General features: G+C 49.3%; 1 protein-coding gene across 1 annotated transcript; it reads left to right on the top strand.

The window, feature by feature from the left end:
- On the top strand, positions 1–27,811 carry LOC106568542 (vacuolar protein sorting-associated protein 37B). Its single transcript, XM_014138977.2, has 4 exons — positions 1–213; positions 2,003–2,174; positions 26,144–26,226; positions 26,387–27,811. Exons 1-4 carry the CDS (start codon positions 109–111, stop codon positions 26,789–26,791), a joined length of 765 nt encoding a protein of 254 aa, XP_013994452.1. The 5' UTR covers positions 1–108; the 3' UTR covers positions 26,792–27,811.
- The last annotated feature ends 169 nt before the right edge of the window (positions 27,812–27,980 follow it).

Genomic DNA, 27,980 nt, shown 5'->3' with positions numbered 1-27,980 from the left:
TTGCCAGAAATCATCCCTATTTCCGGTTTGTGATCCAAACACTTATCCGTTTTGAGCCGAAAGAACTGTAGCCAGACTGATCGATAGACGAGAACCATCATAGGACAAATGGCAGAATTCACGGATAAATTCAGCTCTTTCACCATGACGCAGTTAAACGAGTTGCTTGAAGACGATGAAAAGTTAAATTCTATTGTCAAAGAAATGAACGAGGTAAGTTCTCTTTGTGTTTCGCTAACTAGCTAGCTAACGTTAGCTGGCTATCCCTAGTAACGCTAGCTAGCATCAACATATCTAGGTAGCTGTGCACTTATGACTGTTGTCAGGCAGTCCTTCATTCACAGCTTCCTTCTAGATGCAAACATGTTTTGCATTGAGCCAGCTCATCAACATCCGCCTCGTTGCCACAGATGAGAGAAGCTTGCTCCTTGTACTCAACATTTGGCACCTGTTTAGTGGATGCTCATGCTGTTTCCATATTTTTATTGTCAACCCTGTTTGTGTACATATGCCACAAATGGCAGTGTCATTGTTTGGCATTAGGCCACAAATGCCATCTGATTCCCATTATTGCAATGGACACACTCGGGTTTAGGAACAGAGAACAGATTTGAAATGATCTGGTTTGTTTTGTTTCCTGTTCAATGAACAGGATCCGCACAAGACAGCCAGTCATCAGCTATGTGGAAGGTGTTAAAAGTTGGGAGAGGTTTTCCTATTGACTAACTTAGGCGAAGGAGTCCATATTCCAGTGCAGCACACCTCTTTAGTCAACACTCTGATGCATTGAGCACACAGCACCGCACAGATTATTACGAAGGTCGATGCTTAACCAAGAAGCACCTCTCACAGCCTATTGACATTTGGTTATGTCAGTGTTGTTTTCAGACATGTGTACATTCATTCTGGCACTGGTATTTTGTGCCTCATCTCTCTCCATCTCTAGCTAGCCTTGTCTAGTTGAGGTATTAGGAAAGCTCAACTTGCTTCTGGCTTCTTCACCTTCTGTATTTGTATATTCATGTATGTGGCTTATACAAGACTCCCAACCATGACGTCTGTGACGTTGGTGGAACTGTTAGTCCTTACCCACCAATGTGGAAATAGCTTTACAGGAACAGCCTGTGAGCAGAGATACAAATCTGGTTGCGGCTGGAGAGCTGTCTAGTGCCTGTCTTCCCTGGGCTGGTGCCAGCATGGCAGCGTCTCATCCCGACCATGTTATTTATGATTCATTATAGCCTAGTTCATTAGTACTGATATCTTGATTGAGTGCTGTGTTTTAGCTAGAACCCGAATTATATATTGGCTCGCCGACATTGGCCTTTTACCGCTGTATCAGTATCGGACAATAATTCTATCGATAACCGATATTCAATAGGATGAAAAAGGGGATCTAATGCTGATATGAACACTTGCGGGCATTTTCATGTCATTATTTGTCACAATGTAAGTAATCAACATTTGAAGCATATTAGTTGGACAATTGCTCCTTTGGATGGTATTTTTGGAGAATTCAGTGTGTAAAAATGTCACTTTAATTTCCCTGCTGTAAAACAGTATATCGGCAGTCGGCAGATATATCGGTAAGTTTTGCTCCTCCAAGATTCGGGTATCGGTCCCAAAAAAACATATTGGTTTCCCTGCCCTCAGAGTGATAAGAGCTCTGCTTCTGCTGTGGCGTCCTGTAGATATAATAGCCTATGGGTCCTATTACAGGTATTTCACATCTGTTTGTAGGCTTGGTGAAGGGCATTATAAATGTATGGCGTAATCACTGTCCTCCATTAAAATATAGTCATATTTAATCTGAAGAGGTTAGGTTTTGAGCTGGTTTGTCCCTGGCCTATAGGCCTACTCTACACATCACAGTCTGGGGGTCAGTCAGTCTCTGTCTTTGTGTATTGTCTCAAATACTAACTCACCTTCCCTCTTCCTTTGTGTGCGTCTGTCTGTGCGTCTGTGTGTGTGTGTGTGTATGCTGTGTGTTTGACTCTGTTAGATGTGTGAGGTGCAGCAGGTGAAGGAGCTGACCCTGGTCAGTAACATCAGTCTGGCAGAACAGAACCTCCAACTGCAGCCCAGTCTGGACCTTCAGAAGAACCAGCTCACCTCACGCTACCGCCACCTACAGGAGCTCTATGACAACTACCAGCTACGCAAGTCCACACTCTGTAAGACCCCTAACAGGTCCACATTACCGAGTCCTAGAAAGTCCACACTCTGTAACAGCCCGAGCTAGTCCACACTTGATGAGACACCTAGCTAGTTCACACTACTAAGGACAGTGTGCCTGTATACCAGTGTCTTTCTGTCTACATCTCACTCAGTGCACTCTGCTATCTGAAAGACTAGTCTTTCTCTCTCTGTGTTGGTAGCTGACTATTCTCTACATGTCTGTCTGGTCTAGCCAGTTCAGTCACTTGTTGTTCCTAGATACTGGTCCTCTGTCAATGGGGTTGTTACTGGATACTGGTCCTCTGTCAGTGGGATTGTTACTGGATACTGGTCCTCTGTCAGTGGGGTTGTTACTGGATACTGGTCCTCTGTCAGTGGGGTTGTTACTGGATACTGGTCCTCTGTCAGTGGGGTTGTTACTGGATACTGGTCCTCTGTCAGTGGGGTTGTTACTGGATACTGGTCCTCTGTCAGTGGGGTTGTTACCGGATACTGGTCCTCTGTCAGTGGGGTTGTTACTGGATACTGGTCCTCTGTCAGTGGGGTTGTTACTGGATACTGGTCCTCTGTCAGTGGGGTTGTTACTGGATACTGGTCCTCTGTCAGTGGGGTTGTTACTGGATGCTGGTCCTCTGTCAGTGGGGTTGTTACTGGATACTGGTCCTCTGTCAGTGGGGTTGTGGATACTGGTCCTCTGTCAGTGGGGTTGTTACTGGATACTGGTCCTCTGTCAGTGGGGTTGTTACTGGATACTGGTCCTCTGTCAGTGGGGTTGTTACTGGATACTGGTCCTCTGTCAGTGGGGTTGTTACTGATACTGGTCCTCTGTCAGTGGGGTTGTTCTATACTGGTCCTCTGTCAGTGGGGTTGTTACTATACTGGTCCTCTGTCAGTGGGGTTGTTACTGGATACTGGTCCTCTGTCAGTGGGGTTGTTACTGGATACTGGTCCTCTGTCAGTGGGGTTGATACTGGATACTGGTCCTCTGTCAGTGGGGTTGTTACTGGATACTGGTCCTCTGTCAGTGGGGTTGATACTGGTCCTCTGTCAGTGGGGTTGTTACTGGATACTGGTCCTCTGTCAGTGGGGTTGTTACTGGATACTGGTCCTCTGTCAGTGGGGTTGTTACTGGATACTGGTCCTCTGTCAGTGGGGTTGTTACTGGATACTGGTCCTCTGTCAGTGGGGTTGTTACTGGTTCTGTCCTCTGTCAGTGGGGTTGATACTGGATACTGGTCCTCTGTCAGTGGGGTTGTTACTGGATACTGGTCCTCTGTCAGTGGGGTTGTTACTGGATACTGGTCCTCTGTCAGTGGGGTTGTTACTGGATACTGGTCCTCTGTCAGTGGGGTTGTTACTGGATACTGGTCCTCTGTCAGTGGGGTTGTTACTGGATACTGGTCCTCTGTCAGTGGGGTTGTTACTGGATACTGGTCCTCTGTCAGTGGGGTTGTTACTGGATACTGGTCCTCTGTCAGTGGGGTTGATACTGGTCCTCTGTCATTGGGGTTGTACATACTGGTCCTCTGTCAGTGGGGTTGTTACTGGATACTGGTCCTCTGTCAGTGGGGTTGATACTGGTCCTCTGTCAGTGGGGTTGTTACTGGATACTGGTCCTCTGTCAGTGGGGTTGTTACTGGATACTGGTCCTCTGTCAGTGGGGTTGATACTGGTCCTCTGTCATTGGGGTTGTTACTGGATACTGGTCCTCTGTCATTGGGGTTGATACTGGTCCTCTGTCAGTGGGGTTGTTACTGGATACTGGTCCTCTGTCAGTGGGGTTGTTACTGGATACTGGTCCTCTGTCAGTGGGGTTGTTACTGGATACTGGTCCTCTGTCAGTGGGGTTGTTACTGGATACTGGTCCTCTGTCAGTGGGGTTGATACTGGTCCTCTGTCAGTGGGGTTGTTACTGGATACTGGTCCTCTGTCAGTGGGGTTGATACTGGTCCTCTGTCAGTGGGGTTGTTACTGGATACTGGTCCTCTGTCAGTGGGGTTGTTACTGGATACTGGTCCTCTGTCAGTGGGGTTGTTACTGGATACTGGTCCTCTGTCAGTGGGGTTGATACTGGTCCTCTGTCAGTGGGGTTGATACTGGTCCTCTGTCAGTGGGGTTGTTACTGGATACTGGTCCTCTGTCAGTGGGGTTGTTACTGGATACTGGTCCTCTGTCAGTGGGGTTGTTACTGGATACTGGTCCTCTGTCAGTGGGTGTTAGATACTGGTCCTCTGTCAGTGGGGTTGTACTATACTGGTCCTCTGTCAGTGGGGTTGATACTGGTCCTCTGTCAGTGGGGTTGATACTGGTCTCCTCTGTCAGTGGGGTTGTTACTGGATACTGGTCCTCTGTCAGTGGGGTTGTTACTGGATACTGGTCCTCTGTCAGTGGGGTTGATACTGGTTCCTCTGTCAGTGGGGTTGTTACTGGATACTGGTCCTCTGTCAGTGGGGTTGATACTGGTCCTCTGTCAGTGGGGTTGTTACTGGATACTGGTCCTCTGTCAGTGGGGTTGTTACTGGATACTGGTCCTCTGTCAGTGGGGTTGTTACTGGATACTGGTCCTCTGTCAGTGGGGTTGTTACTGGTCCTCTGTCAGTGGGGTTGTTACTGGATACTGGTCCTCTGTCAGTGGGGTTGTTACTGGATACTGGTCCTCTGTCAGTGGGGTTGTTACTGGATACTGGTCCTCTGTCAGTGGGGTTGTTACTGGATACTGGTCCTCTGTCAGTGGGGTTGTTACTGGATACTGGTCCTCTGTCAGTGGGGTTGTTACTGGATACTGGTCCTCTGTCAGTGGGGTTGTTACTGGATACTGGTCCTCTGTCAGTGGGGTTGTTACTGGATACTGGTCCTCTGTCAGTGGGGTTGTTACTGGATACTGGTCCTCTGTCAGTGGGGTTGTTACTGGATACTGGTCCTCTGTCAGTGGGGTTGTTACTGGATACTGGTCCTCTGTCAGTGGGGTTGTTACTGGATACTGGTCCTCTGTCAGTGGGGTTGTTACTGGATACTGGTCCTCTGTCAGTGGGGTTGTTACTGGATACTGGTCCTCTGTCAGTGGGGTTGTTACTGGATACTGGTCCTCTGTCAGTGGGGTTGTTACTGGATACTGGTCCTCTGTCAGTGGGGTTGTTACTGGATACTGGTCCTCTGTCAGTGGGGTTGTTACTGGATACTGGTCCTCTGTCAGTGGGGTTGTTACTGGATACTGGTCCTCTGTCAGTGGGGTTGTTACTGGATACTGGTCCTCTGTCAGTGGGGTTGTTACTGGATACTGGTCCTCTGTCAGTGGGGTTGTTACTGGATACTGGTCCTCTGTCAGTGGGGTTGATACTGGTCCTCTGTCAGTGGGGTTGATACTGGTCCTCTGTCAGTGGGGTTGTTACTGGATACTGGTCCTCTGTCAGTGGGGTTGTTACTGGATACTGGTCCTCTGTCAGTGGGGTTGTTACTGGATACTGGTCCTCTGTCAGTGGGGTTGTTACTGGATACTGGTCCTCTGTCAGTGGGGTTGTTACTGGATACTGGTCCTCTGTCAGTGGGGTTGATACTGGTCCTCTGTCAGTGGGGTTGATACTGGTCCTCTGTCAGTGGGGTTGATACTGGTCCTCTGTCAGTGGGGTTGTTCTGGATACTGGTCCTCTGTCAGTGGGGTTGTTACTGGATACTGGTCCTCTGTCAGTGGGGTTGTTACTGGATACTGGTCCTCTGTCAGTGGGGTTGTTACTGGATACTGGTCCTCTGTCAGTGGGGTTGTTACTGGATACTGGTCCTCTGTCAGTGGGGTTGTTACTGGATACTGGTCCTCTGTCAGTGGGGTTGTTACTGGATACTGGTCCTCTGTCAGTGGGGTTGTTACTGGATACTGGTCCTCTGTCAGTGGGGTTGTTACTGGTCCTCTGTCAGTGGGGTTGTTACTGGATACTGGTCCTCTGTCAGTGGGGTTGTTACAGATACTGGTCCTCTGTCAGTGGGGTTGTTACTGGATACTGGTCCTCTGTCAGTGGGGTTGTTACTGGATACTGGTCCTCTGTCAGTGGGGTTGTTACTGGATACTGGTCCTCTGTCAGTGGGGTTGTTACTGGATACTGGTCCTCTGTCAGTGGGGTTGTTACTGGATACTGGTCCTCTGTCAGTGGGGTTGTTACTGGATACTGGTCCTCTGTCAGTGGGGTTGATACTGGTCCTCTGTCAGTGGGGTTGATACTGGTCCTCTGTCAGTGGGGTTGATACTGGTCCTCTGTCAGTGGGGTTGATACTGGTCCTCTGTCAGTGGGGTTGATACTGGTCCTCTGTCAGTGGGGTTGATACTGGTCCTCTGTCAGTGGGGTTGATACTGGTCCTCTGTCAGTGGGGTTGATACTGGTCCTCTGTCAGTGGGGTTGATACTGGTCCTCTGTCAGTGGGGTTGTTACTGGATACTGGTCCTCTGTCAGTGGGGTTGTTACTGGATACTGGTCCTCTGTCAGTGGGGTTGTTACTGGATACTGGTCCTCTGTCAGTGGGGTTGTTACTGGATACTGGTCCTCTGTCAGTGGGGTTGTTACTGGATACTGGTCCTCTGTCAGTGGGGTTGTTACTGGATACTGGTCCTCTGTCAGTGGGGTTGTTACTGGATACTGGTCCTCTGTCAGTGGGATTGTTACTGGATACTGGTCCTCTGTCAGTGGGGTTGTTACTGGATACTGGTCCTCTGTCAGTGGGGTTGATACTGGATACTGGTCCTCTGTCAGTGGGGTTGATACTGGATACTGGTCCTCTGTCAGTGGGGTTGTTACTGGATACTGGTCCTCTGTCAGTGGGGTTGTTACTGGATACTGGTCCTCTGTCAGTGGGGTTGTTACTGGATACTGGTCCTCTGTCAGTGGGGTTGTTACTGGATACTGGTCCTCTGTCAGTGGGGTTGTTACTGGATACTGGTCCTCTGTCAGTGGGGTTGTTACTGGATACTGGTCCTCTGTCAGTGGGGTTGTTACTGGATACTGGTCCTCTGTCAGTGGGGTTGTTACTGGATACTGGTCCTCTGTCAGTGGGGTTGTTACTGGATACTGGTCCTCTGTCAGTGGGGTTGTTACTGCTCCTCTGTCAGTGGGGTTGTTACTGCTCCTCTGTCAGTGGGGTTGATACTGGTCCTCTGTCAGTGGGGTTGATACTGGTCCTCTGTCAGTGGGGTTGATACTGGTCCTCTGTCAGTGGGGTTGATACTGGTCCTCTGTCAGTGGGGTTGTTACTGGATACTGGTCCTCTGTCAGTGGGGTTGTTCTGGATACTGGTCCTCTGTCAGTGGGGTTGATACTGGTCCTCTGTCAGTGGGGTTGATACTGGATCGGTCCTCTGTCAGTGGGGTTGATACTGGTCCTCTGTCAGTGGGGTTGATACTGGTCCTCTGTCAGTGGGGTTGTTCTGGATACTGGTCCTCTGTCAGTGGGGTTGTTACGATACTGGTCCTCTGTCAGTGGGGTTGATACTGGTCCTCTGTCAGTGGGGTTGTTACTGGATACTGGTCCTCTGTCAGTGGGGTTGTTACTGGATACTGGTCCTCTGTCAGTGGGGTTGTTACTGGATACTGGTCCTCTGTCAGTGGGGTTGTTACTGGTCCTCTGTCAGTGGGGTTGATACTGGATACTGGTCCTCTGTCAGTGGGGTTGATACTGGATACTGGTCCTCTGTCAGTGGGGTTGATACTGGATACTGGTCCTCTGTCAGTGGGGTTGTTACTGGATACTGGTCCTCTGTCAGTGGGGTTGTTACTGATACTGGGCCTCTGTCAGTGGGGTTGTTACTGGATACTGGGCCTCTGTCAGTGGGGTTGTTACTGGATACTGGTCCTCTGTCAGTGGGGTTGTTACTGGATACTGGTCCTCTGTCAGTGGGGTTGTTACTGGATACTGGTCCTCTGTCAGTGGGGTTGTTACTGGATACTGGTCCTCTGTCAGTGGGGTTGTTACTGGATACTGGTCCTCTGTCAGTGGGGTTGATACTGGATACTGGTCCTCTGTCAGTGGGGTTGTTACTGGATACTGGTCCTCTGTCAGTGGGGTTGTTACTGGATACTGGTCCTCTGTCAATGGGGTTGTTACTGGATACTGGTCCTCTGTCAGTGGGGTTGATACTGGATACTGGTCCTCTGTCAGTGGGGTTGTTACTGGATACTGGTCCTCTGTCAGTGGGGTTGTTACTGGATACTGGTCCTCTGTCAGTGGGGTTGTTACTGGATACTGGTCCTCTGTCAGTGAGGTTGTTACTGGATACTGGTCCTCTGTCAGTGGGGTTGTTACTGGATGCTGGTCCTCTGTCAGTGGGGTTGTTACTGGATACTGGTCCTCTGTCAGTGGGGTTGTTACTGGATACTGGTCCTCTGTCAGTGGGGTTGTTACTGGATACTGGTCCTCTGTCAGTGGGGTTGTTACTGCTCCTCTGTCAGTGGGGTTGTTACTGCTCCTCTGTCAGTGGTGTTGATACTGGTCCTCTGTCAGTGGGGTTGATACTGGTCCTCTGTCAGTGGGGTTGATACTGGTCCTCTGTCAGTGGGGTTGATACTGGTCCTCTGTCAGTGGGGTTGTTACTGGATACTGGTCCTCTGTCAGTGGGGTTGTTACTGGATACTGGTCCTCTGTCAGTGGGGTTGATACTGGTCCTCTGTCAGTGGGGTTGTTACTGGATACTGGTCCTCTGTCAGTGGGGTTGATACTGGTCCTCTGTCAGTGGGGTTGATACTGGATACTGGTCCTCTGTCAGTGGGGTTGTTACTGGATACTGGTCCTCTGTCAGTGGGGTTGTTACTGGATACTGGTCCTCTGTCAGTGGGGTTGTTACTGGTCCTCTGTCAGTGGGGTTGATACTGGATACTGGTCCTCTGTCAGTGGGGTTGATACTGGATACTGTCCTCTGTCAGTGGGGTTGTTACTGGATGCTGGTCCTCTGTCAGTGGGGTTGTTACTGGATACTGGTCCTCTGTCAGTGGGGTTGTTACTGGATACTGGTCCTCTGTCAGTGGGGTTGTTACTGGATACTGGTCCTCTGTCAGTGGGGTTGTTACTGGATACTGGTCCTCTGTCAGTGGGGTTGTTACTGGATACTGGTCCTCTGTCAGTGGGGTTGTTACTGGATACTGGTCCTCTGTCAGTGGGGTTGTTACTGGATACTGGTCCTCTGTCAGTGGGGTTGTTACTGGATACTGGTCCTCTGTCAGTGGGGTTGTTACTGGATACTGGTCCTCTGTCAGTGGGGTTGTTACTGGATACTGGTCCTCTGTCAGTGGGGTTGTTACTGGATACTGGTCCTCTGTCAGTGGGGTTGTTACTGGATACTGGTCCTCTGTCAGTGGGGTTGTTACTGGATACTGGTCCTCTGTCAGTGGGGTTGATACTGGATACTGGTCCTCTGTCAGTGGGGTTGTTACTGGATACTGGTCCTCTGTCAGTGGGGTTGTTACTGGATACTGGTCCTCTGTCAGTGAGGTTGTTACTGGATACTGGTCCTCTGTCAGTGGGGTTGTTACTGGATGCTGGTCCTCTGTCAGTGGGGTTGTTACTGGATACTGGTCCTCTGTCAGTGGGGTTGTTACTGGATACTGGTCCTCTGTCAGTGGGGTTGTTACTGGATACTGGTCCTCTGTCAGTGGGGTTGTTACTGGTCCTCTGTCAGTGGGGTTGATACTGGTCCTCTGTCAGTGGGGTTGTTACTGGATACTGGTCCTCTGTCAGTGGGGTTGTTACTGGATACTGGTCCTCTTTCAGTGGGGTTGTTACTGGATGCTGGTCCTCTGTCAGTGGGGTTGTTACTGGATACTGGTCCTCTGTCAGTGGGGTTGTTACTGGATACTGGTCCTCTGTCAGTGGGGTTGTTACTGGATACTGGTCCTCTGTCAGTGGGGTTGTTACTGGATACTGGTCCTCTGTCAGTGGGGTTGTTACTGGTCCTCTGTCAGTGGGGTTGATACTGGTCCTCTGTCAGTGGGGTTGTTACTGGATGCTGGTCCTCTGTCAGTGGGGTTGTTACTGGATACTGGTCCTCTTTCAGTGGGGTTGTTACTGGATACTGGTCCTCTGTCAGTGGGGTTGATACTGGATACTGGTCCTCTGTCAGTGGGGTTGATACTGGTCCTCTGTCAGTGGGGTTGATACTGGATACTGGTCCTCTGTCAGTGGGGTTGATACTGGATACTGGTCCTCTGTCAGTGGGGTTGTTACTGGATACTGGTCCTCTGTCAGTGGGGTTGTTACTGGATACTGGGCCTCTGTCAGTGGGGTTGATACTGGTCCTCTGTCAGTGGGGTTGTTACTGGATACTGGTCCTCTGTCAGTGGGGTTGTTACTGGATACTGGTCCTCTGTCAGTGGGGTTGTTACTGGATACTGGTCCTCTGTCAGTGGGGTTGATACTGGATACTGGTCCTCTGTCAGTGGGGTTGTTACTGGATGCTGGTCCTCTGTCAGTGGGGTTGTTACTGGATACTGGTCCTCTGTCAGTGGGGTTGTTACTGGATACTGGTCCTCTGTCAGTGGGGTTGTTACTGGATGCTGGTCCTCTGTCAGTCGGGTTGTTCTAGATACTGGTCCTCTGTCAGTGGGGTTGATACTGGATACTGGTCCTCTGTCAGTGGGGTTGATACTGGTCCTCTCTCAGTGGGGTTGATACTGGTCCTCTGTCAGTGGGGTTGATACTGGTCCTCTGTCAGTGGGGTTGATACTGGTCCTCTGTCAGTGGGGTTGATATTGGTCCTCTATCAGTGGGGTTGATACTGGATACTGGTCCTCTGTCAGTGGGGTTGTTACTGGATGCTGGTCCTCTGTCAGTGGGGTTGTTACTGGTCCTCTGTCAGTGGGGTTGATACTGGTCCTCTGTCAGTGGGGTTGATACGGGTCCTCTGTCAGTGGGGTTGTTACTGGATACTGGTCCTCTGTCAGTGGCATTGTTACTGGATGCTGGTCCTCTGTCAGTGGGGTTGATACTGGATACTGGTCCTCTGTCAGTGGGGTTGTTACTGGATACTGGTCCTCTGTCAGTGGGGTTGATACTGGTCCTCTGTCAGTGGGGTTGATACTGGATACTGGTCCTCTGTCAGTGGGGTTGATACTGGTCCTCTGTCAGTGAGGTTGTTACTGGATACTGGTCCTCTGTCAGTGGGGTTGTTACTGGATACTGGTCCTCTGTCAGTGGGGTTGTTACTGGATACTGGTCCTCTGTCAGTGGGGTTGTTACTGGATACTGGTCCTCTGTCAGTGGGGTTGTTACTGGATACTGGTCCTCTGTCAGTGGGGTTGTTACCGGATACTGGTCCTCTGTCAGTGGGGTTGTTAATGGATACTGGTCCTCTGTCAGTGGGGTTGTTACTGCTCCTCTGTCAGTGGGGTTGTTACTGCTCCTCTGTCAGTGGTGTTGATACTGGTCCTCTGTCAGTGGGGTTGATACTGGTTCTCTGTCAGTGGGGTTGATACTGGTCCTCTGTCAGTGGGGTTGATACTGGTCCTCTGTCAGTGGGGTTGTTACTGGATACTGGTCCTCTGTCAGTGGGGTTGTTACTGGATACTGGTCCTCTGTCAGTGGGGTTGATACTGGTCCTCTGTCAGTGGGGTTGTTACTGGATACTGGTCCTCTGTCAGTGGGGTTGATACTGGTCCTCTGTCAGTGGGGTTGATACTGGATACTGGTCCTCTGTCAGTGGGGTTGTTACTGGATACTGGTCCTCTGTCAGTGGGGTTGTTACTGGATACTGGTCCTCTGTCAGTGGGGTTGTTACTGGTCCTCTGTCAGTGGGGTTGATACTGGATACTGGTCCTCTGTCAGTGGGGTTGATACTGGATACTGGTCCTCTGTCAGTGGGATTGTTACTGGATGCTGGTCCTCTGTCAGTGGGGTTGTTACTGGATACTGGTCCTCTGTCAGTGGGGTTGTTACTGGATACTGGGCCTCTGTCAGTGGGGTTGTTACTGGATACTGGGCCTCTGTCAGTGGGGTTGTTACTGGATACTGGTCCTCTGTCAGTGGGGTTGTTACTGGATACTGGTCCTCTGTCAGTGGGGTTGTTACTGGATACTGGTCCTCTGTCAGTGGGGTTGTTACTGGATACTGGTCCTCTGTCAGTGGGGTTGTTACTGGATACTGGTCCTCTGTCAGTGGGGTTGATACTGGATACTGGTCCTCTGTCAGTGGGGTTGTTACTGGATACTGGTCCTCTGTCAGTGGGGTTGTTACTGGATGCTGGTCCTCTGTCAATGGGGTTGTTACTGGATACTGGTCCTCTGTCAGTGGGGTTGATACTGGATACTGGTCCTCTGTCAGTGGGGTTGATACTGGATACTGGTCCTCTGTCAGTGGGGTTGTTACTGGATACTGGTCCTCTGTCAGTGGGGTTGTTACTGGATACTGGTCCTCTGTCAGTGAGGTTGTTACTGGATACTGGTCCTCTGTCAGTGGGGTTGTTACTGGATGCTGGTCCTCTGTCAGTGGGGTTGTTACTGGATACTGGTCCTCTGTCAGTGGGGTTGTTACTGGATACTGGTCCTCTGTCAGTGGGGTTGTTACTGGATACTGGTCCTCTGTCAGTGAGGTTGTTACTGGTCCTCTGTCAGTGGGGTTGATACTGGTCCTCTGTCAGTGGGGTTGTTACTGGATGCTGGTCCTCTGTCAGTGGGGTTGTTACTGGATACTGGTCCTCTTTCAGTGGGGTTGTTACTGGATGCTGGTCCTCTGTCAGTGGGGTTGTTACTGGATGCTGGTCCTCTGTCAGTGGGGTTGTTACTGGATGCTGGTCCTCTGTCAGTGGGGTTGATACTGGTCCTCTGTCAGTGGGGTTGATACTGGTCCTCTGTCAGTGGGGTTGATACTGGTCCTCTGTCAGTGGGGTTGATACTGGATACTGGTCCTCTGTCAGTGGGGTTGATACTGGATACTGGTCCTCTGTCAGTGGGATTGTTACTGGATGCTGGTCCTCTGTCAGTGGGGTTGTTACTGGATACTGGGCCTCTATCAGTGGGGTTGTTACTGGATACTGGTCCTCTGTCAGTGGGGTTGTTACTGGATACTGGTCCTCTGTCAGTGGGGTTGTTACTGGATACTGGTCCTCTGTCAGTGGGGTTGTTACTGGTCCTCTGTCAGTGGGGTTGATACTGGATACTGGTCCTCTGTCAGTGGGATTGTTACTGGATACTGGTCCTCTGTCAATGGGGTTGATACTGGATACTGGATACTGGTCCTCTGTCAGTAGGGTTGATACTGGATACTGGTCCTCTGTCAGTGGGGTTGTTACTGGATACTGGTCCTCTGTCAGTGGGGTTGTTACTGGATACTGGTCCTCTGTCAGTGGGGTTGTTACTGGATACTGGTCCTCTGTCAATAGGGTTGTTACTGGATACTGGTCCTCTGTCAGTGGGGTTGATACTGGTCCTCTGTCAGTGGGGTTGATACTGGTCCTCTGTCAGTGGGGTTGATACTGGTCCTCTGTCAGTGGGGTTGATACTGGTCCTCTGTCAGTGGGGTTGATACTGGTCCTCTGTCAGTGGGGTTGATACTGGTCCTCTGTCAGTGGGGTTGATACTGGTCCTCTGTCAGTGGGGTTGATACTGGTCCTCTGTCAGTGGGGTTGATGCTGGTCCTCTGTCAGTGGGGTTGATACTGGTCCTCTGTCAGTGGGGTTGTTACTGGATACTGGTCCTCTGTCAGTGGGGTTGTTACTGGATACTGGTCCTCTGTCAGTGGGGTTGTTACTGGTCCTCTGTCAGTGGGGTTGATACTGAATACTGGTCCTCTGTCAGTGGGGTTGTTACTGGATACTGGTCCTCTGTCAGTGGGGTTGTTACTGGATACTGGTCCTCTGTCAGTGGGGTTGTTACTGGATACTGGTCTTCTGTCAGTGGGATTGTTACTGGATACTGGTCCTCTGTCAGTGGGGTTGTTACTGGATACTGGTCCTCTGTCAGTGGGGTTGATACTGGATGCTGGTCCTCTGTCAGTGGGGTTGTTACTGGATACTGGTCCTCTGTCAGTGGGGTTGTTACTGGATACTGGTCCTCTGTCAGTGGGGTTGTTACTGGATACTGGTCCTCTGTCAGTGGGGTTGTTACTGGATACTGGTCCTCTGTCAGTGGGGTTGTTACTGGATACTGCTCCTCTGTCAGTGGGGTTGTTACTGGATACTGGTCCTCTGTCAGTGGGATTGTTACTGGATACTGGTCCTCTGTCAGTGGGGTTGTTACTGGATACTGGTCCTCTGTCAGTGGGGTTGTTACCGGATACTGGTCCTCTGTCAGTGGGGTTGTATGATACTGGTCCTCTGTCAGTGGGGTTGTTACTGCTCCTCTGTCAGTGGGGTTGTTACTGCTCCTCTGTCAGTGGTGTTGATACTGGTCCTCTGTCAGTGGGGTTGATACTGGTTCTCTGTCAGTGGGGTTGATACTGGTCCTCTGTCAGTGGGGTTGATACTGGTCCTCTGTCAGTGGGGTTGTTACTGGATACTGGTCCTCTGTCAGTGGGGTTGTTACTGGATACTGGTCCTCTGTCAGTGGGGTTGATACTGGTCCTCTGTCAGTGGGGTTGTTACTGGATACTGGTCCTCTGTCAGTGGGGTTGATACTGGTCCTCTGTCAGTGGGGTTGTTACTGGATACTGGTCCTCTGTCAGTGGGGTTGTTACTGGATACTGGTCCTCTGTCAGTGGGGTTGTTACTGGATACTGGTCCTCTGTCAGTGGGGTTGTTACTGGTCCTCTGTCAGTGGGGTTGATACTGGATACTGGTCCTCTGTCAGTGGGGTTGATACTGGATACTGGTCCTCTGTCAGTGGGATTGTTACTGGATGCTGGTCCTCTGTCAGTGGGGTTGTTACTGGATACTGGGCCTCTGTCAGTGGGGTTGTTACTGGATACTGGTCCTCTGTCAGTGGGGTTGTTACTGGATACTGGTCCTCTGTCAGTGGGGTTGTTACTGGCTCCTCTGTCAGTGGGGTTGATACTGGTCCTCTGTCAGTGGGGTTGTTACTGGATACTGGTCCTCTGTCAGTGGGGTTGTTACTGGATACTGGTCCTCTGTCAGTGGGGTTGTTACTGGATACTGGTCCTCTGTCAGTGGGGTTGTTACTGGATACTGGTCCTCTGTCAGTGGGGTTGTTACTGGATACTGGTCCTCTGTCAGTGGGGTTGTTACTGGTCCTCTGTCAGTGGGGTTGATACTGGTCCTCTGTCAGTGGGGTTGATACTGGATACGGTCCTCTGTCAGTGGGGTTGATACTGGTCTCCTCTGTCAGTGGGGTTGATACTGGTCCTCTGTCAGTGGGGTTGTTACTGGATACTGGTCCTCTGTCAGTGGGGTTGTTACTGGATACTGGTCCTCTGTCAGTGGGGTTGTTACTGGTGCGTCCTCTGTCAGTGGGGTTGATACTGGTCCTCTGTCAGTGGGGTTGTTACTGGATACTGGTCCTCTGTCAGTGGGGTTGTTACTGGATACTGGTCCTCTGTCAGTGGGGTTGTTACTGGTCCTCTGTCAGTGGGGTTGATACTGGTCCTCTGTCAGTGGGGTTGTTACTGGATACTGGTCCTCTGTCAGTGGGGTTGTTACTGGATACTGGTCCTCTGTCAGTGGGGTTGTTACCGGATACTGGTCCTCTGTCAGTGGCGTTGTTACTGGATACTGGTCCTCTGTCAGTGGGGTTGTTACTGCTGGCCTCTGTCAGTGGGGTTGTTACTGCTCCTCTGTCAGTGGTGTTGATACTGGTGTCCTCTGTCAGTGGGGTTGATACTGGATACTTCCTCTGTCAGTGGGGTTGATACTGATACTGGTCCTCTGTCAGTGGGGTTGTACTGGATACTGGTCCTCTGTCAGTGGGGTTGTTACTGGATACTGGTCCTCTGTCAGTGGGGTTGTTACTGGATACTGGTCCTCTGTCAGTGGGGTTGTTCTATACTGGTCCTCTGTCAGTGGGGTTGTTACTGGATACTGGTCCTCTGTCAGTGGGGTTGTTACTGGTCCTCTGTCAGTGGGGTTGATACTGGATACTGGTCCTCTGTCAGTGGGGTTGTTACTGGATGCTGGTCCTCTGTCAGTGGGGTTGTTACTGGATACTGGTCCTCTGTCAGTGGGGTTGTTACTGGCTCCTCTGTCAGTGGGGTTGATACTGGATACTGGTCCTCTGTCAGTGGGGTTGTTACTGGATACTGGTCCTCTGTCAGTCGGGTTGTTCTAGATATTGGTCCTCTGTCAGTGGGGTTGATACTGGTCCTCTGTCAGTGGGGTTGATACTGGTCCTCTGTCAGTGGGGTTGATACTGGTCCTCTGTCAGTGGGGTTGTTACTGGATACTGGTCCTCTGTCAGTGGGGTTGTTACTGGATACTGGTCCTCTGTCAGTGGGGTTGTTACTGGTCCTCTGTCAGTGGGGTTGATACTGGATACTGGTCCTCTGTCAGTGGGGTTGTTACTGGATACTGGTCCTCTGTCAGTGGGGTTGTTACTGGATGCTGGTCCTCTGTCAGTGGGGTTGTTACTGGATGCTGGTCCTCTGTCAGTGGGGTTGTTACTGGATACTGGTCCTCTGTCAGTGGGGTTGATACTGGATACTGGTCCTCTGTCAGTGGGGTTGTTACTGGATACTGGTCCTCTGTCAGTGGGGTTGTTACTGGATACTGGTCCTCTGTCAGTGGGGTTGTTACTGGATACTGGTCCTCTGTCAGTGGGGTTGTTACTGGATACTGGTCCTCTGTCAGTGGGGTTGTTACTGGATACTGGTCCTCTGTCAGTGGGGTTGTTACTGGATACTGGTCCTCTGTCAGTGGGGTTGTTACTGGTCTTCCTCTGTCAGTGGGGTTGTTGATACTGGTCCTCTGTCAGTGGGGTTGTTACTGGATGCTGGTCCTCTGTCAGTGGGGTTGTTACTGGATACTGGTCCTCTGTCAGTGGGGTTGTTAATGGATACTGGTCCTCTGTCAGTGGGGTTGTTAATGGATACTGGTCCTATGTCAGTGGGGTTGTTACCGGATACTGGTCCTCCGTCAGTGGGGTTGTTACTGGATACTGGTCCTCTGTCAGTGGGGTTGTTACTGGATACTGGTCCTCTGTCAGTGGGGTTGTTAATGGATACTGGTCCTCTGTCAGTGGGGTTGTTACCGATACTGGTCCTCCGTCAGTGGGGTTGTTACTGGATACTGGTCCTCTGTCAGTGGGGTTGTTACTGGATACTGCTCCTCTGTCAGTGGGGTTCTTTGTCACTGGTATACTGGTCCTCTGTCAGTGGGGTTGTTACTGGATACTGGTCCTCTGTCAGTGGGGTTGTTACTGGTCCTCTGTCAGTGGGGTTGATACTGGATACTGGTCCTCTGTCAGTGGGGTTGATACTGGATACTGGTCCTCTGTCAGTGGGATTGTTACTGGATGCTGGTCCTCTGTCAGTGGGGTTGTTACTGGATACTGGGCCTCTGTCAGTGGGGTTGTTACTGGATACTGGTCCTCTGTCAGTGGGGTTGTTACTGGATACTGGTCCTCTGTCAGTGGGGTTGTTACTGGATACTGGTCCTCTGTCAGTGGGGTTGTTACTGGTCCTCTGTCAGTGGGGTTGATACTGGTCCTCTGTCAGTGGGGTTGATACTGGATACTGGTCCTCTGTCAGTGGGGTTGATACTGGATACTGGTCCTCTGTCAGTGGGATTGTTACTGGATACTGGTCCTCTGTCAATGGGGTTGATACTGGATACTGGATACTGGTCCTCTGTCAGTAGGGTTGATACTGGATACTGGTCCTCTGTCAGTGGGGTTGTTACTGGATACTGGTCCTCTGTCAGTGGGGTTGTTACTGGATACTGGTCCTCTGTCAGTGGGGTTGTTACTGGATACTGGTCCTCTGTCAATGGGGTTGTTACTGGTCTGGTCCTCTGTCAGTGGGGTTGATACTGGTCTGTCCTCTGTCAGTGGGGTTGTTACTTACTGGTCCTCTGTCAGTGGGGTTGTTACTGGATACTGGTCCTCTGTCAGTGGGGTTGATACTGGATACTGGTCCTCTGTCAGTGGGTTGTTCGGATACTGGTCCTCTGTCAGTGGGGTTGATACTGGTCTGGTCCTCTGTCAGTGGGGTTGTTACGGATACTGGTCCTCTGTCAGTGGGGTTGTTACTGGATGCTGGTCCTCTGTCAGTGGGGTTGTTCTGGATACTGGTCCTCTGTCAGTGGGGTTGATACTGGCCTTCTGGGTATACTGGTCCTCTGTCAGTGGGGTTAGATACTGGTCCTCTGTCAGTGGGGTTGTATACTGGTCCTCTGTCAGTGGGGTTGATATTGGTCCTCTGTCAGTGGGGTTGATACTGGATACTGGTCCTCTGTCAGTGGGGTTGTTACTGGATACTGGTCCTCTGTCAGTGGGGTTGATACTGGATACTGGTCCTCTGTCAGTGTGATTGTTACTGGATGCTGGTCCTCTGTCAGTGGGGTTGTTACTGGTCCTCTGTCAGTGGGGTTGATACTGGTCCTCTGTCAGTGGGGTTGATACTGGTTCTCTGTCAGTGGGGTTGTTACTGGATACTGGTCCTCTGTCAGTGGGATTGTTACTGGATGCTGGTCCTCTGTCAGTGGGATTGTTACTGGATGCTGGTCCTCTGTCAGTGGCATTGTTACTGGATGCTGGTCCTCTGTCAGTGGGGTTGTTACTGGATACTGGTCCTCTGTCAGTGGGGTTGTTACTGGATACTGGTCCTCTGTCAGTGGGGTTGTTACTGGATACTGGTCCTCTGTCAGTGGGGTTGATACTGGTCCTCTGTCAGTGGGGTTGATACTGGATACTGGTCCTCTGTCAGTGGGGTTGATACTGGTCCTCTGTCAGTGGGGTTGTTACTGGATACTGGTCCTCTGTCAGTGGGGTTGTTACTGGATACTGGTCCTCTGTCAGTGGGGTTGTTACTGGATACTGGTCCTCTGTCAGTGGGGTTGTTACTGGATACTGGTCCTCTGTCAGTGGGGTTGTTACTGGATACTGGTCCTCTGTCAGTGGGGTTGTTACCGGATACTGGTCCTCTGTCAGTGGGGTTGTTACTGGATACTGGTCCTCTGTCAGTGGGGTTGTTAACTGGTCCTCTGTCAGTGGGGTTGTTACTGGGTCCTCTGTCAGTGGGGTTGTTACTGGATACCGGTCCTATGTCAGTGGGGTTGTTACCGGATACTGGTCCTCCGTCAGTGGGGTTGTTACTGACTTCCTCTGTCAGTGGGGTTGATACTGGTCCTCTGTCAGTGGGGTTGATACTGGTCCTCTGTCAGTGGGGTTGATACTGGTCCTCTGTCAGTGGGGTTGTTACTGGATACTGGTCCTCTGTCAGTGGGGTTGTTACTGGTCCTCTGTCAGTGGGGTTGTTACTGGATACTGGTCCTCTGTCAGTGGGGTTGATACTGGATACGGTCCTCTGTCATTGGGATTGTTACTGGATACTGGTCCTCTGTCAGTGGGGTTGTTACTGGATACTGGTCCTCTGTCAGTGGGGTTGTTACTGGATACTGGGCCTCTGTCAGTGGGGTTGTTACTGGATACTGGGCCTCTGTCAGTGGGGTTGTTACTGGATACTGGTCCTCTGTCAGTGGGGTTGTTACTGGTTCCTCTGTCAGTGGGGTTGTTACTGGATACTGGTCCTCTGTCAGTGGGGTTGTTACTGGATACTGGTCCTCTGTCAGTGGGGTTGTTACTGGATACTGGGCCTCTGTCAGTGGGGTTGTTACTGGATACTGGTCCTCTGTCAGTGGGGTTGTTACTGGATACTGGTCCTCTGTCAGTGGGGTTGATACTGGATACTGGTCCTCTGTCAGTGGGGTTGTTACTGGATACTGGTCCTCTGTCAGTGGGGTTGTTACTGGATGCTGGTCCTCTGTCAGTGGGGTTGTTACTGGATACTGGTCCTCTGTCAGTGGGGTTGTTACTGGATGCTGGTCCTCTGTCAGTGGGGTTGTTACTGGATACTGGTCCTCTGTCAGTGGGGTTGTTACTGGATGCTGGTCCTCTGTCAGTGGGGTTGTTACTGGATGCTGGTCCTCTGTCAGTGGGGTTGTTACTGGATGCTGGTCCTCTGTCAGTGGGGTTGTTACTGGATACTGGTCCTCTGTCAGTGGGGTTGTTACTGGATACTGGTCCTCTGTCAGTGGGGTTGTTACTGGTCCTCTGTCAGTGGGGTTGATACTGGTCCTCTGTCAGTGGGGTTGTTACTGGATACTGGTCCTCTGTCAGTGGGGTTGATACTGGATACTGGTCCTCTGTCAGTGGGATTGTTACTGGATGCTCGTCCTCTGTCAGTGGGATTGTTACTGGATACTGGTCCTCTGTCAGTGGGGTTGATACTGGATACTGGTCCTCTGTCAGTGGGGTTGTTACTGGATACTGGTCCTCTGTCAGTGGGGTTGTTACTGGATGCTGGTCCTCTGTCAGTGGGGTTGTTACTGGATACTGGTCCTCTGTCAGTGGGGTTGTTACTGGATACTGGTCCTCTGTCAGTGGGGTTGTTACTGGTCCTCTGTCAGTGGGGTTGATACTGGATACTGGTCCTCTGTCAGTGGGATTGTTACTGGATACTGGTCCTCTGTCAATGGGGTTGATACTGGATACTGGATACTGGTCCTCTGTCAGTAGGGTTGATACTGGATACTGGTCCTCTGTCAGTGGGGTTGTTACTGGATACTGGTCCTCTGTCAGTGGGGTTGTTACTGGATACTGGTCCTCTGTCAGTGGGGTTGTTACTGGATACTGGTCCTCTGTCAATAGGGTTGTTACTCGATACTGGTCCTCTGTCAGTGGGGTTGTTACTGGATACTGGTCCTCTGTCAGTGGGGTTGATACTGGTCCTCTTTCAGTGGGGTTGTTACTGGTCCTCTGTCAGTGGGGTTGATACTGGTCCTCTGTCAGTGGGGTTGATACTGGTCCTCTGTCAGTGGGGTTGATACTGGTCCTCTGTCAGTGGGGTTGATACTGGTCCTCTGTCAGTGGGGTTGATACTGGTCCTCTGTCAGTGGGGTTGATACTGGTCCTCTGTCAGTGGGGTTGATACTGGTCCTCTGTCAGTGGGGTTGATACTGGTCCTCTGTCAGTGGGGTTGATACTGGTCCTCTGTCAGTGGGGTTGATACTGGTCCTCTGTCAGTGGGGTTGTTACTGGATACTGGTCCTCTGTCAGTGGGGTTGATACTGGATACTGGTCCTCTGTCAGTGGGGTTGTTACTGGATACTGGTCCTCTGTCAGTGGGGTTGTTACTGGATACTGGTCCTCTGTCTGTGGGGTTGATACTGGTCCTCTGTCAGTGGGGTTGTTACTGGATACTGGTCCTCTGTCAGTGGGGTTGTTACTGGTCCTCTGTCAGTGGGGTTGTTACTGGATACTGGTCCTCTGTCAGTGGGGTTGTTACTGGATACTGGTCCTCTGTCAGTGGGGTTGTTACTGGATACTGGTCCTCTGTCAGTGGGGTTGTTACTGGATACTGGTCCTCTGTCAGTGGGGTTGTTACTGGATACTGGTCCTCTGTCAGTGGGGTTGTTACTGGATACTGGTCCTCTGTCAGTGGGGTTGTTACTGGATACTGGTCCTCTGTCAGTGGGGTTGTTACTGGATACTGGTCCTCTGTCAGTGGGGTTGTTACTGGATACTGGTCCTCTGTCAGTGGGGTTGTTACTGGATACTGCTCCTCTGTCAGTGGGGTTGTTACTGGATACTGGTCCTCTGTCAGTGGGATTGTTACTGGATACTGGTCCTCTGTCAGTGGGGTTGTTACTGGATACTGGTCCTCTGTCAGTGGGGTTGTTACTGGATACTGCTCCTCTGTCAGTGGGGTTGTTACTGGATACTGGTCCTCTGTCAGTGGGGTTGTTACTGGATACTGGTCCTCTGTCAGTCGGGTTGTTCTAGATACTGGTCCTCTGTCAGTCGGGTTTTTCCAGATACTGGTCCTCTGTCAGTCGGGTTGTTCCAGATACTGGTCCTCTGTCAGTCGGGTTGTTCCAGATACTGCTCCTCTGTCAGTCGGGTTGTTCCAGATACTGCTCCTCTGTCAGTCGGGTTGTTCCAGATACTGCTCCTCTGTCAGTCGGGTTGTTCCAGATACTGCTCCTTTGTCAGTCGGGTTGTTCCAGATACTGCTCCTCTGTCAGTGGGGTTGTTCTAGATACTGCTCCTCTGTCAGTGGGGTTGTTCTAGATACTGGTCCTCTGTCAGTGGGGTTGTTCCAGATACTGGTCCTCTGTCAGTCGGGTTGTTCTAGATACTGGTCCTCTGTCAGTCGGGTTGTTCTAGATACTGGTCCTCTGTCAGTGGGGTTGTTCTAGATACTGGTCCTCTGTCAGTCGGGTTGTTCTAGATACTGGTCCTCTGTCAGTGGGGTTGTTCCAGATACTGCTCTTCTGTCAGTCGGGTTGTTCTAGATACGGGTCCTCTGTCAGTGGGGTTGTTCCAGATACTGCTCCTCTGTCAGTCGGGTTGTTCTAGATACTGCTCCTCTGTCAGTCGGGTTGTTCTAGATACGGGTCCTCTGTCAGTCGGGTTGTTCTAGATACGGGTCCTCTGTCAGTCGGGTTGTTCTAGATACGGGTCCTCTGTCAGTCTGGTTGTTCTAGATACGGGTCCTCTGTCAGTCGGGTTGTCACTACATGGCCACACTAGAAAGAAGGGAAGCACAGTGCCTTTCTAACCACAGTTTCCACCACCAACCTTACCGATATTTATAATTTTTGCTGCCTTTTAAGCATTCTAGTACGGTTTAATAGTTAACACACACACGTGGACGCAGCTGTCTAAGTTACTGCATCTCAGTGCAAGAGGCGTCACTAAAGTCCCTGGTTCGAATCCCGTCTCTATCACATCCGGCTATGATTGGGAGTCCCATAGGCCGGCGCACAATTGGCCCAGCGTCGTCCGGGTTTGGCCGGGGTAGGCCGTCAATGTAAATAAGAATTTGTTCTTAACTGACTAATTAAATAAAAGGTTACACACACACACACACACACACACACACACACACACCCACACTGACCAAAAAGTTATTTTGTTGGCATTTACTTATGTCCCCCTTACCAGTAAAATATAATCAAAACCTATTTGCTGTTTAGTTGTTCATTAATTTCATTCTCAACCAGGATTTCCATGGAATGCCGTTTGGGTCTTTGCTTGTCAAAAAGTACATTTGACGTGTCAAATAACACTATTTGACCAATCATGACCGGAATATGACTGCACTTCACATAATAATTTAACACGTTCATATTTTTTTTTTTACATAGTTATTACACATTGATTACACTACCGCTCGTATTTCATGTCACAACGCTTCATCGATACGTATGCTTTGATGCTGGTAAAGCTGTTCTTATTTATTAATGGTGCTCGGACCCATCTATGTGAAGCTAGCCACAATAAGGATTAACCACAAGTGGACATTGTGGTTAGCCTTCAAAATAAAAGTCATTGACAGTGATGCAAATGAATACAAATAGTATAATTATGCCATAATTGGAATAGATCATGCTAAACGAGGTTGGAATGTTGTTATATAAAATCAACAAAAGACAATTTTGTTAATTTGACAAATCTATTGAAATCACACTGGATGTATTATACTTCAGAATTGCATTGGGGGCATGCTTATTTCACTGTACAGCCTTACCTATGGATTGTGGATCAATGACATGGGGTATCAGTCTACTCAGTGACACCCAGAGAACATTAGCGTCATAGCTCTTATTGCAGGACTCTGTAACAACAGTGAATTGAGCCACATTTATTGTCAACCTATGTGTATTGAACACTATTCCAGAGGAAAAACAATACTGCGTGGGTGTTTTGGAGTCTGATAACTCTGAGGACGTTGGGAAAAATATCTTGGGTATTGAGTAGACTGATACCCCATTTCATTGATCCCCAATCATTCGGTAAAGCTGTACCGAGCAATATGAATGTCAATACACACAATATGCTGACTGGGGAGGTGATTTCACAGTGAGAGTCCTGAGATAAGAGCTACAATGCTAATATTTGCTTAAACTCTTCACAGTTGTGTTCTCTGGGTGTCACCGAGTAGACTGATACTCCATTTCATTGCTTCACATTACAACCTTTTTTTAACATTACCTTGTCTAAATATGGCATGGTTCCACAAATTGTAACCTTCTGCATCACTTTCAAAGAGATACTTTTATTTTGAAGGCCAACTGCAAATTCCACTATTGTACCTCATCCTTATTGTGGCTACCTTCACAAAACATAACCAGGTCCGGTTGAGCCTCATTAGCCATATGAAGCTAGCTGGCTGCTTATAACGTTAGCTTTGGGCAACAGGGTTAAGTAGCTGGCTAGCTATTTATTTTCATGAACTGAAGTTCAATTTCAATAGGCGAACAACAAGTGGCTACCTAGCTAATACTTACTCACAAGGATTCCTAAATCATTGCTAAGAATAATGAAAATGACTGCAGTTTCTACTGGTCATTGTTTTCAGGCTGGTTGTATTGGTGCTAGCTTAGTATCAGCTAAAGCTAGCTACCCCAGAAGTTGTGGTCGAACAAATAATGCCTAATTACCAACGCGGTATTGTTTGCAGACTTTTTTTGTACAGCTTTGACAGTGTTACTGATAGTAGTGGTGGCATTTGGCTTGCACGTGCAAATTCAGAACACACAACATTCTATAATAGAACTGTGTTATTTGATGTGTCAAATGAAAAGCTTATTTAACGCTTCAAGTAAGGTTGTTTGATGTTTATCTTTTTTTGACATGCAAAGACCCAAACGGCATTCCATAGTATGTTGTGAAGCTAATAGCAGTCACGCTATTACTGTGTAACTCCGGTAGGGCAACATCTGAAAAATAGCACACTTGGTAGTGTGTACTATTGCTTGACCAGTCGTGAAAGCCAACATCACCCACGACAGAGAACGGTTAATTAATTGTCAAGGACAATGAATTCCATTATCTTGGCGTTAATGGATTTCGCCTGCGAGTTGTCTCGCTGAAATGTTCTTACTCTTTCAAATGACTGCTCAACTTGTTGACTGCTTGATCCACACAGCAGACATTGTGGGCTAGGTTAGGAATGGTGTGTTGCACGTGTAGCGTCATTATGTCATGTACCTATGTTATATAGGTATGCACATCAGCTTTGACATTGGTTTTGCACATCGGCGTTAAACTAGACATCGGGCCGATACCGATGTTGGCATTTTTAGCTAATATCGGCCGATTCCGATATGTTCATCAATATATCGTGCATCCATAGTATAGATCCTTTAAAAGAAAGTTAATCAAGTAAAAGTCAGCCAGTAAAATACTACTTGAGGGAAAGTATTTGGTGTTAAATATACTGAAGTATCAAAAGTAAAAGTATAAATAATAAAAAATTCCTTTAATTAAGGAAAGCAGACGGCACCAATTTCCATTTATAAAATGTACGGCTAGCCAGGGGCTCACTCCAACACTCAGACATTATTTACAAAAGATGCATTTGTGTTTAGTGATTCCGCCAGAGGCAGTAGATGACCACGTGTTCTCTTGATAAGTGCGTGAATTTGACAATTTTCCTGTCCTGCTAAGCATTCAAAATGTAATGAGTAACCTGGGTGTCAGGGAAAAGGTATGGAGTAAAAAGTCCAATATTTTCTTTAGGAATGTAGTAAAGTAAAATTTGTCAAAAATATAAATAGTAAAGTACAGATTCTCAAAAAAAACTACTTAAGTGGTACTTTAAAGTATTTTTACTTAAGCACTTTACGCCACTGGTACCGTGACAACAATTTTCTCTGTCCATTCTAGCATGGCCATCTAGTGACTACCCTGTCAGACAGCTGTTACCTGATAGGCTTTCCTGTACTCAGTGCTGCTTAGTATCCTCTGAATGCCCCAGCTACTGTATTCAGTCCCATTACATTGATGTTCTGCCCCAGGGATCAAGTCACGACTTAGGTTCAGGACAGTCATTCACTGTGATGCTTAGTGTTTTAATGTATTCTAACCATTTCTCCCTCATCTTTCTCTCAGACCATGGTTCAGGGAACAGCTCTCTGGACATTCTGCTGGCTCTGCTGCAAGCTGAGGGAGCCAAGATAGAAGAGGAGACTGAGGTGGCACACATACCAATACATTCACAACTACACCTACACTAGAATACACTCATAGACATGTACACACTCCTACACGCATAAGAATACTCACTCTCTAGGATATTTTGTGTTGGTGTGTATGCTTGTGTGAATATAACCCTGCTTTGATGTCCCTGTGTAGAACATGGCAGACTCGTTTCTGGATGGAGAGCTGCCTCTGGACTGCTTTATTGACGACTATCAGCGGAGACGCCATCTTGCTCATGTGCGCCGTGTAAAGATTGACAAACTCCGAGAGCTGGTGCTGAAGGGTCTCACTAGACCCCAGCAGACCCCTACGCAGCCCAGTCGACCCCAGGACTTCCCCTCTACCCCCTACACCAATGGAGCCCTCTCCCCCCAATCTACGCGAGCCGCCCCTCCTCCCTCCCCTCAGCACAGCGGCCTGTCATACCAAGTCGCCCCCTATCCCGCCATGCCTTTCCCCAGCCAGGGTCCTCCAGGCTACCCCAGCAGCCCCTACATTCCCCAGCAACACCCCACCTCTCCATGCCTGCCCCCCCGAACTGGCTTCATCATGCAGTGAGGGGGGGGGTCTGTCTCCATAGAAACACCATGGATGATGACCCTATCTACCTTTGACCCAACAATGAGTGTTGGTGACTTAGCCAATGACAGCCCCTGTCAGTAACACAGGGAAATCTCCTGACTGACAGGCTCCCTCAGAGACTCCGTCCAGTAGCTACAGCCTGGGGGGTTGATTCTCTTAGGTTTTTATTCTAAGACTAGCTTTCTGATTAATCTGAAGACATGAAAACCTAACTCTCTGACTGGTATTTATATGCTGTGTAGTTGAGATGTAGTTTTTGTAAACTGAAGGTGGTGTCTTCCTGTGCGCACACTTGAGTATGCGTGAAGTTGTCTGTAACCCCAAAGGTCAGGACAGGTGGTGTGATAGTTAACCCTAAAGTTCCTATTCTTCTAAAGGAAGGAGTCCGGTATTGTCACAAATATAGCTAGTCCATCAACTGTGAACAGAACTACTCAAATAGATTTCAATTCAATATGTATTGTAATCTAGGTGCTTTCATATTCATTGGTGGAGGTTCTTTCCAGTAGGTAGGAGGATGCAAGAAGTTCTTACAGAAGGCTAGGAATATGCTATTTTACAAGGGAACAGAAATATTTTGGGATGGATTTGAATGACCTGCCAAAGATGTTCTCATCTTACCTACTGACTTGGCACTTTGTTTTAGTGATTGTTTTGTATACCGGTATAAGAGGTAGTTATACCCCACCTAATTGGAAGATGGATACAGAAAACCATGCATTCTAAATTAATTTCAAACCTGCTTTCTTGTGAAGCCAGTCAAAGTTGCCATGTGGGGAAAAGAGATCTACAGCTGGCTGTACATCTAGTGTGCTTTTCCCATTTGTGCTCACCTCAAGGAAAACACATGGGGGTTCAAAAATGAAATGGTGCAACTACAGTAGTCCCTGGTACTGTACATCTGATCTACACTCCCTAGGAACAAACATTCATGGTGTAATGCTAGACTGACTTTCCCCACTTTCATTCAAATCAATAAATGTTTTATAACCAATACTAAGGTGTTCTATGCCTGATGTCCCAGTTGTCTGTGTTTGTTGCTATCAACTGGACACAGTGGGTAGTTCAACTATTGTGCCGATGTAGTTAACACTTTGCCCAAAAAAAGTATTAAAAAGATACTATCCTGCTTGAATTTTTTTTAACCATTAAATCATGCTGGTAA

Source organism: Salmo salar, chromosome ssa01 (genome assembly GCF_905237065.1).
Source record: "Salmo salar chromosome ssa01, Ssal_v3.1, whole genome shotgun sequence".
In the NCBI taxonomy this organism is placed as follows: domain Eukaryota; kingdom Metazoa; phylum Chordata; class Actinopteri; order Salmoniformes; family Salmonidae; genus Salmo; species Salmo salar.
Note: the sequence above shows the minus strand (reverse complement) of the source record. Positions and strands in the feature narration are given on the sequence as shown.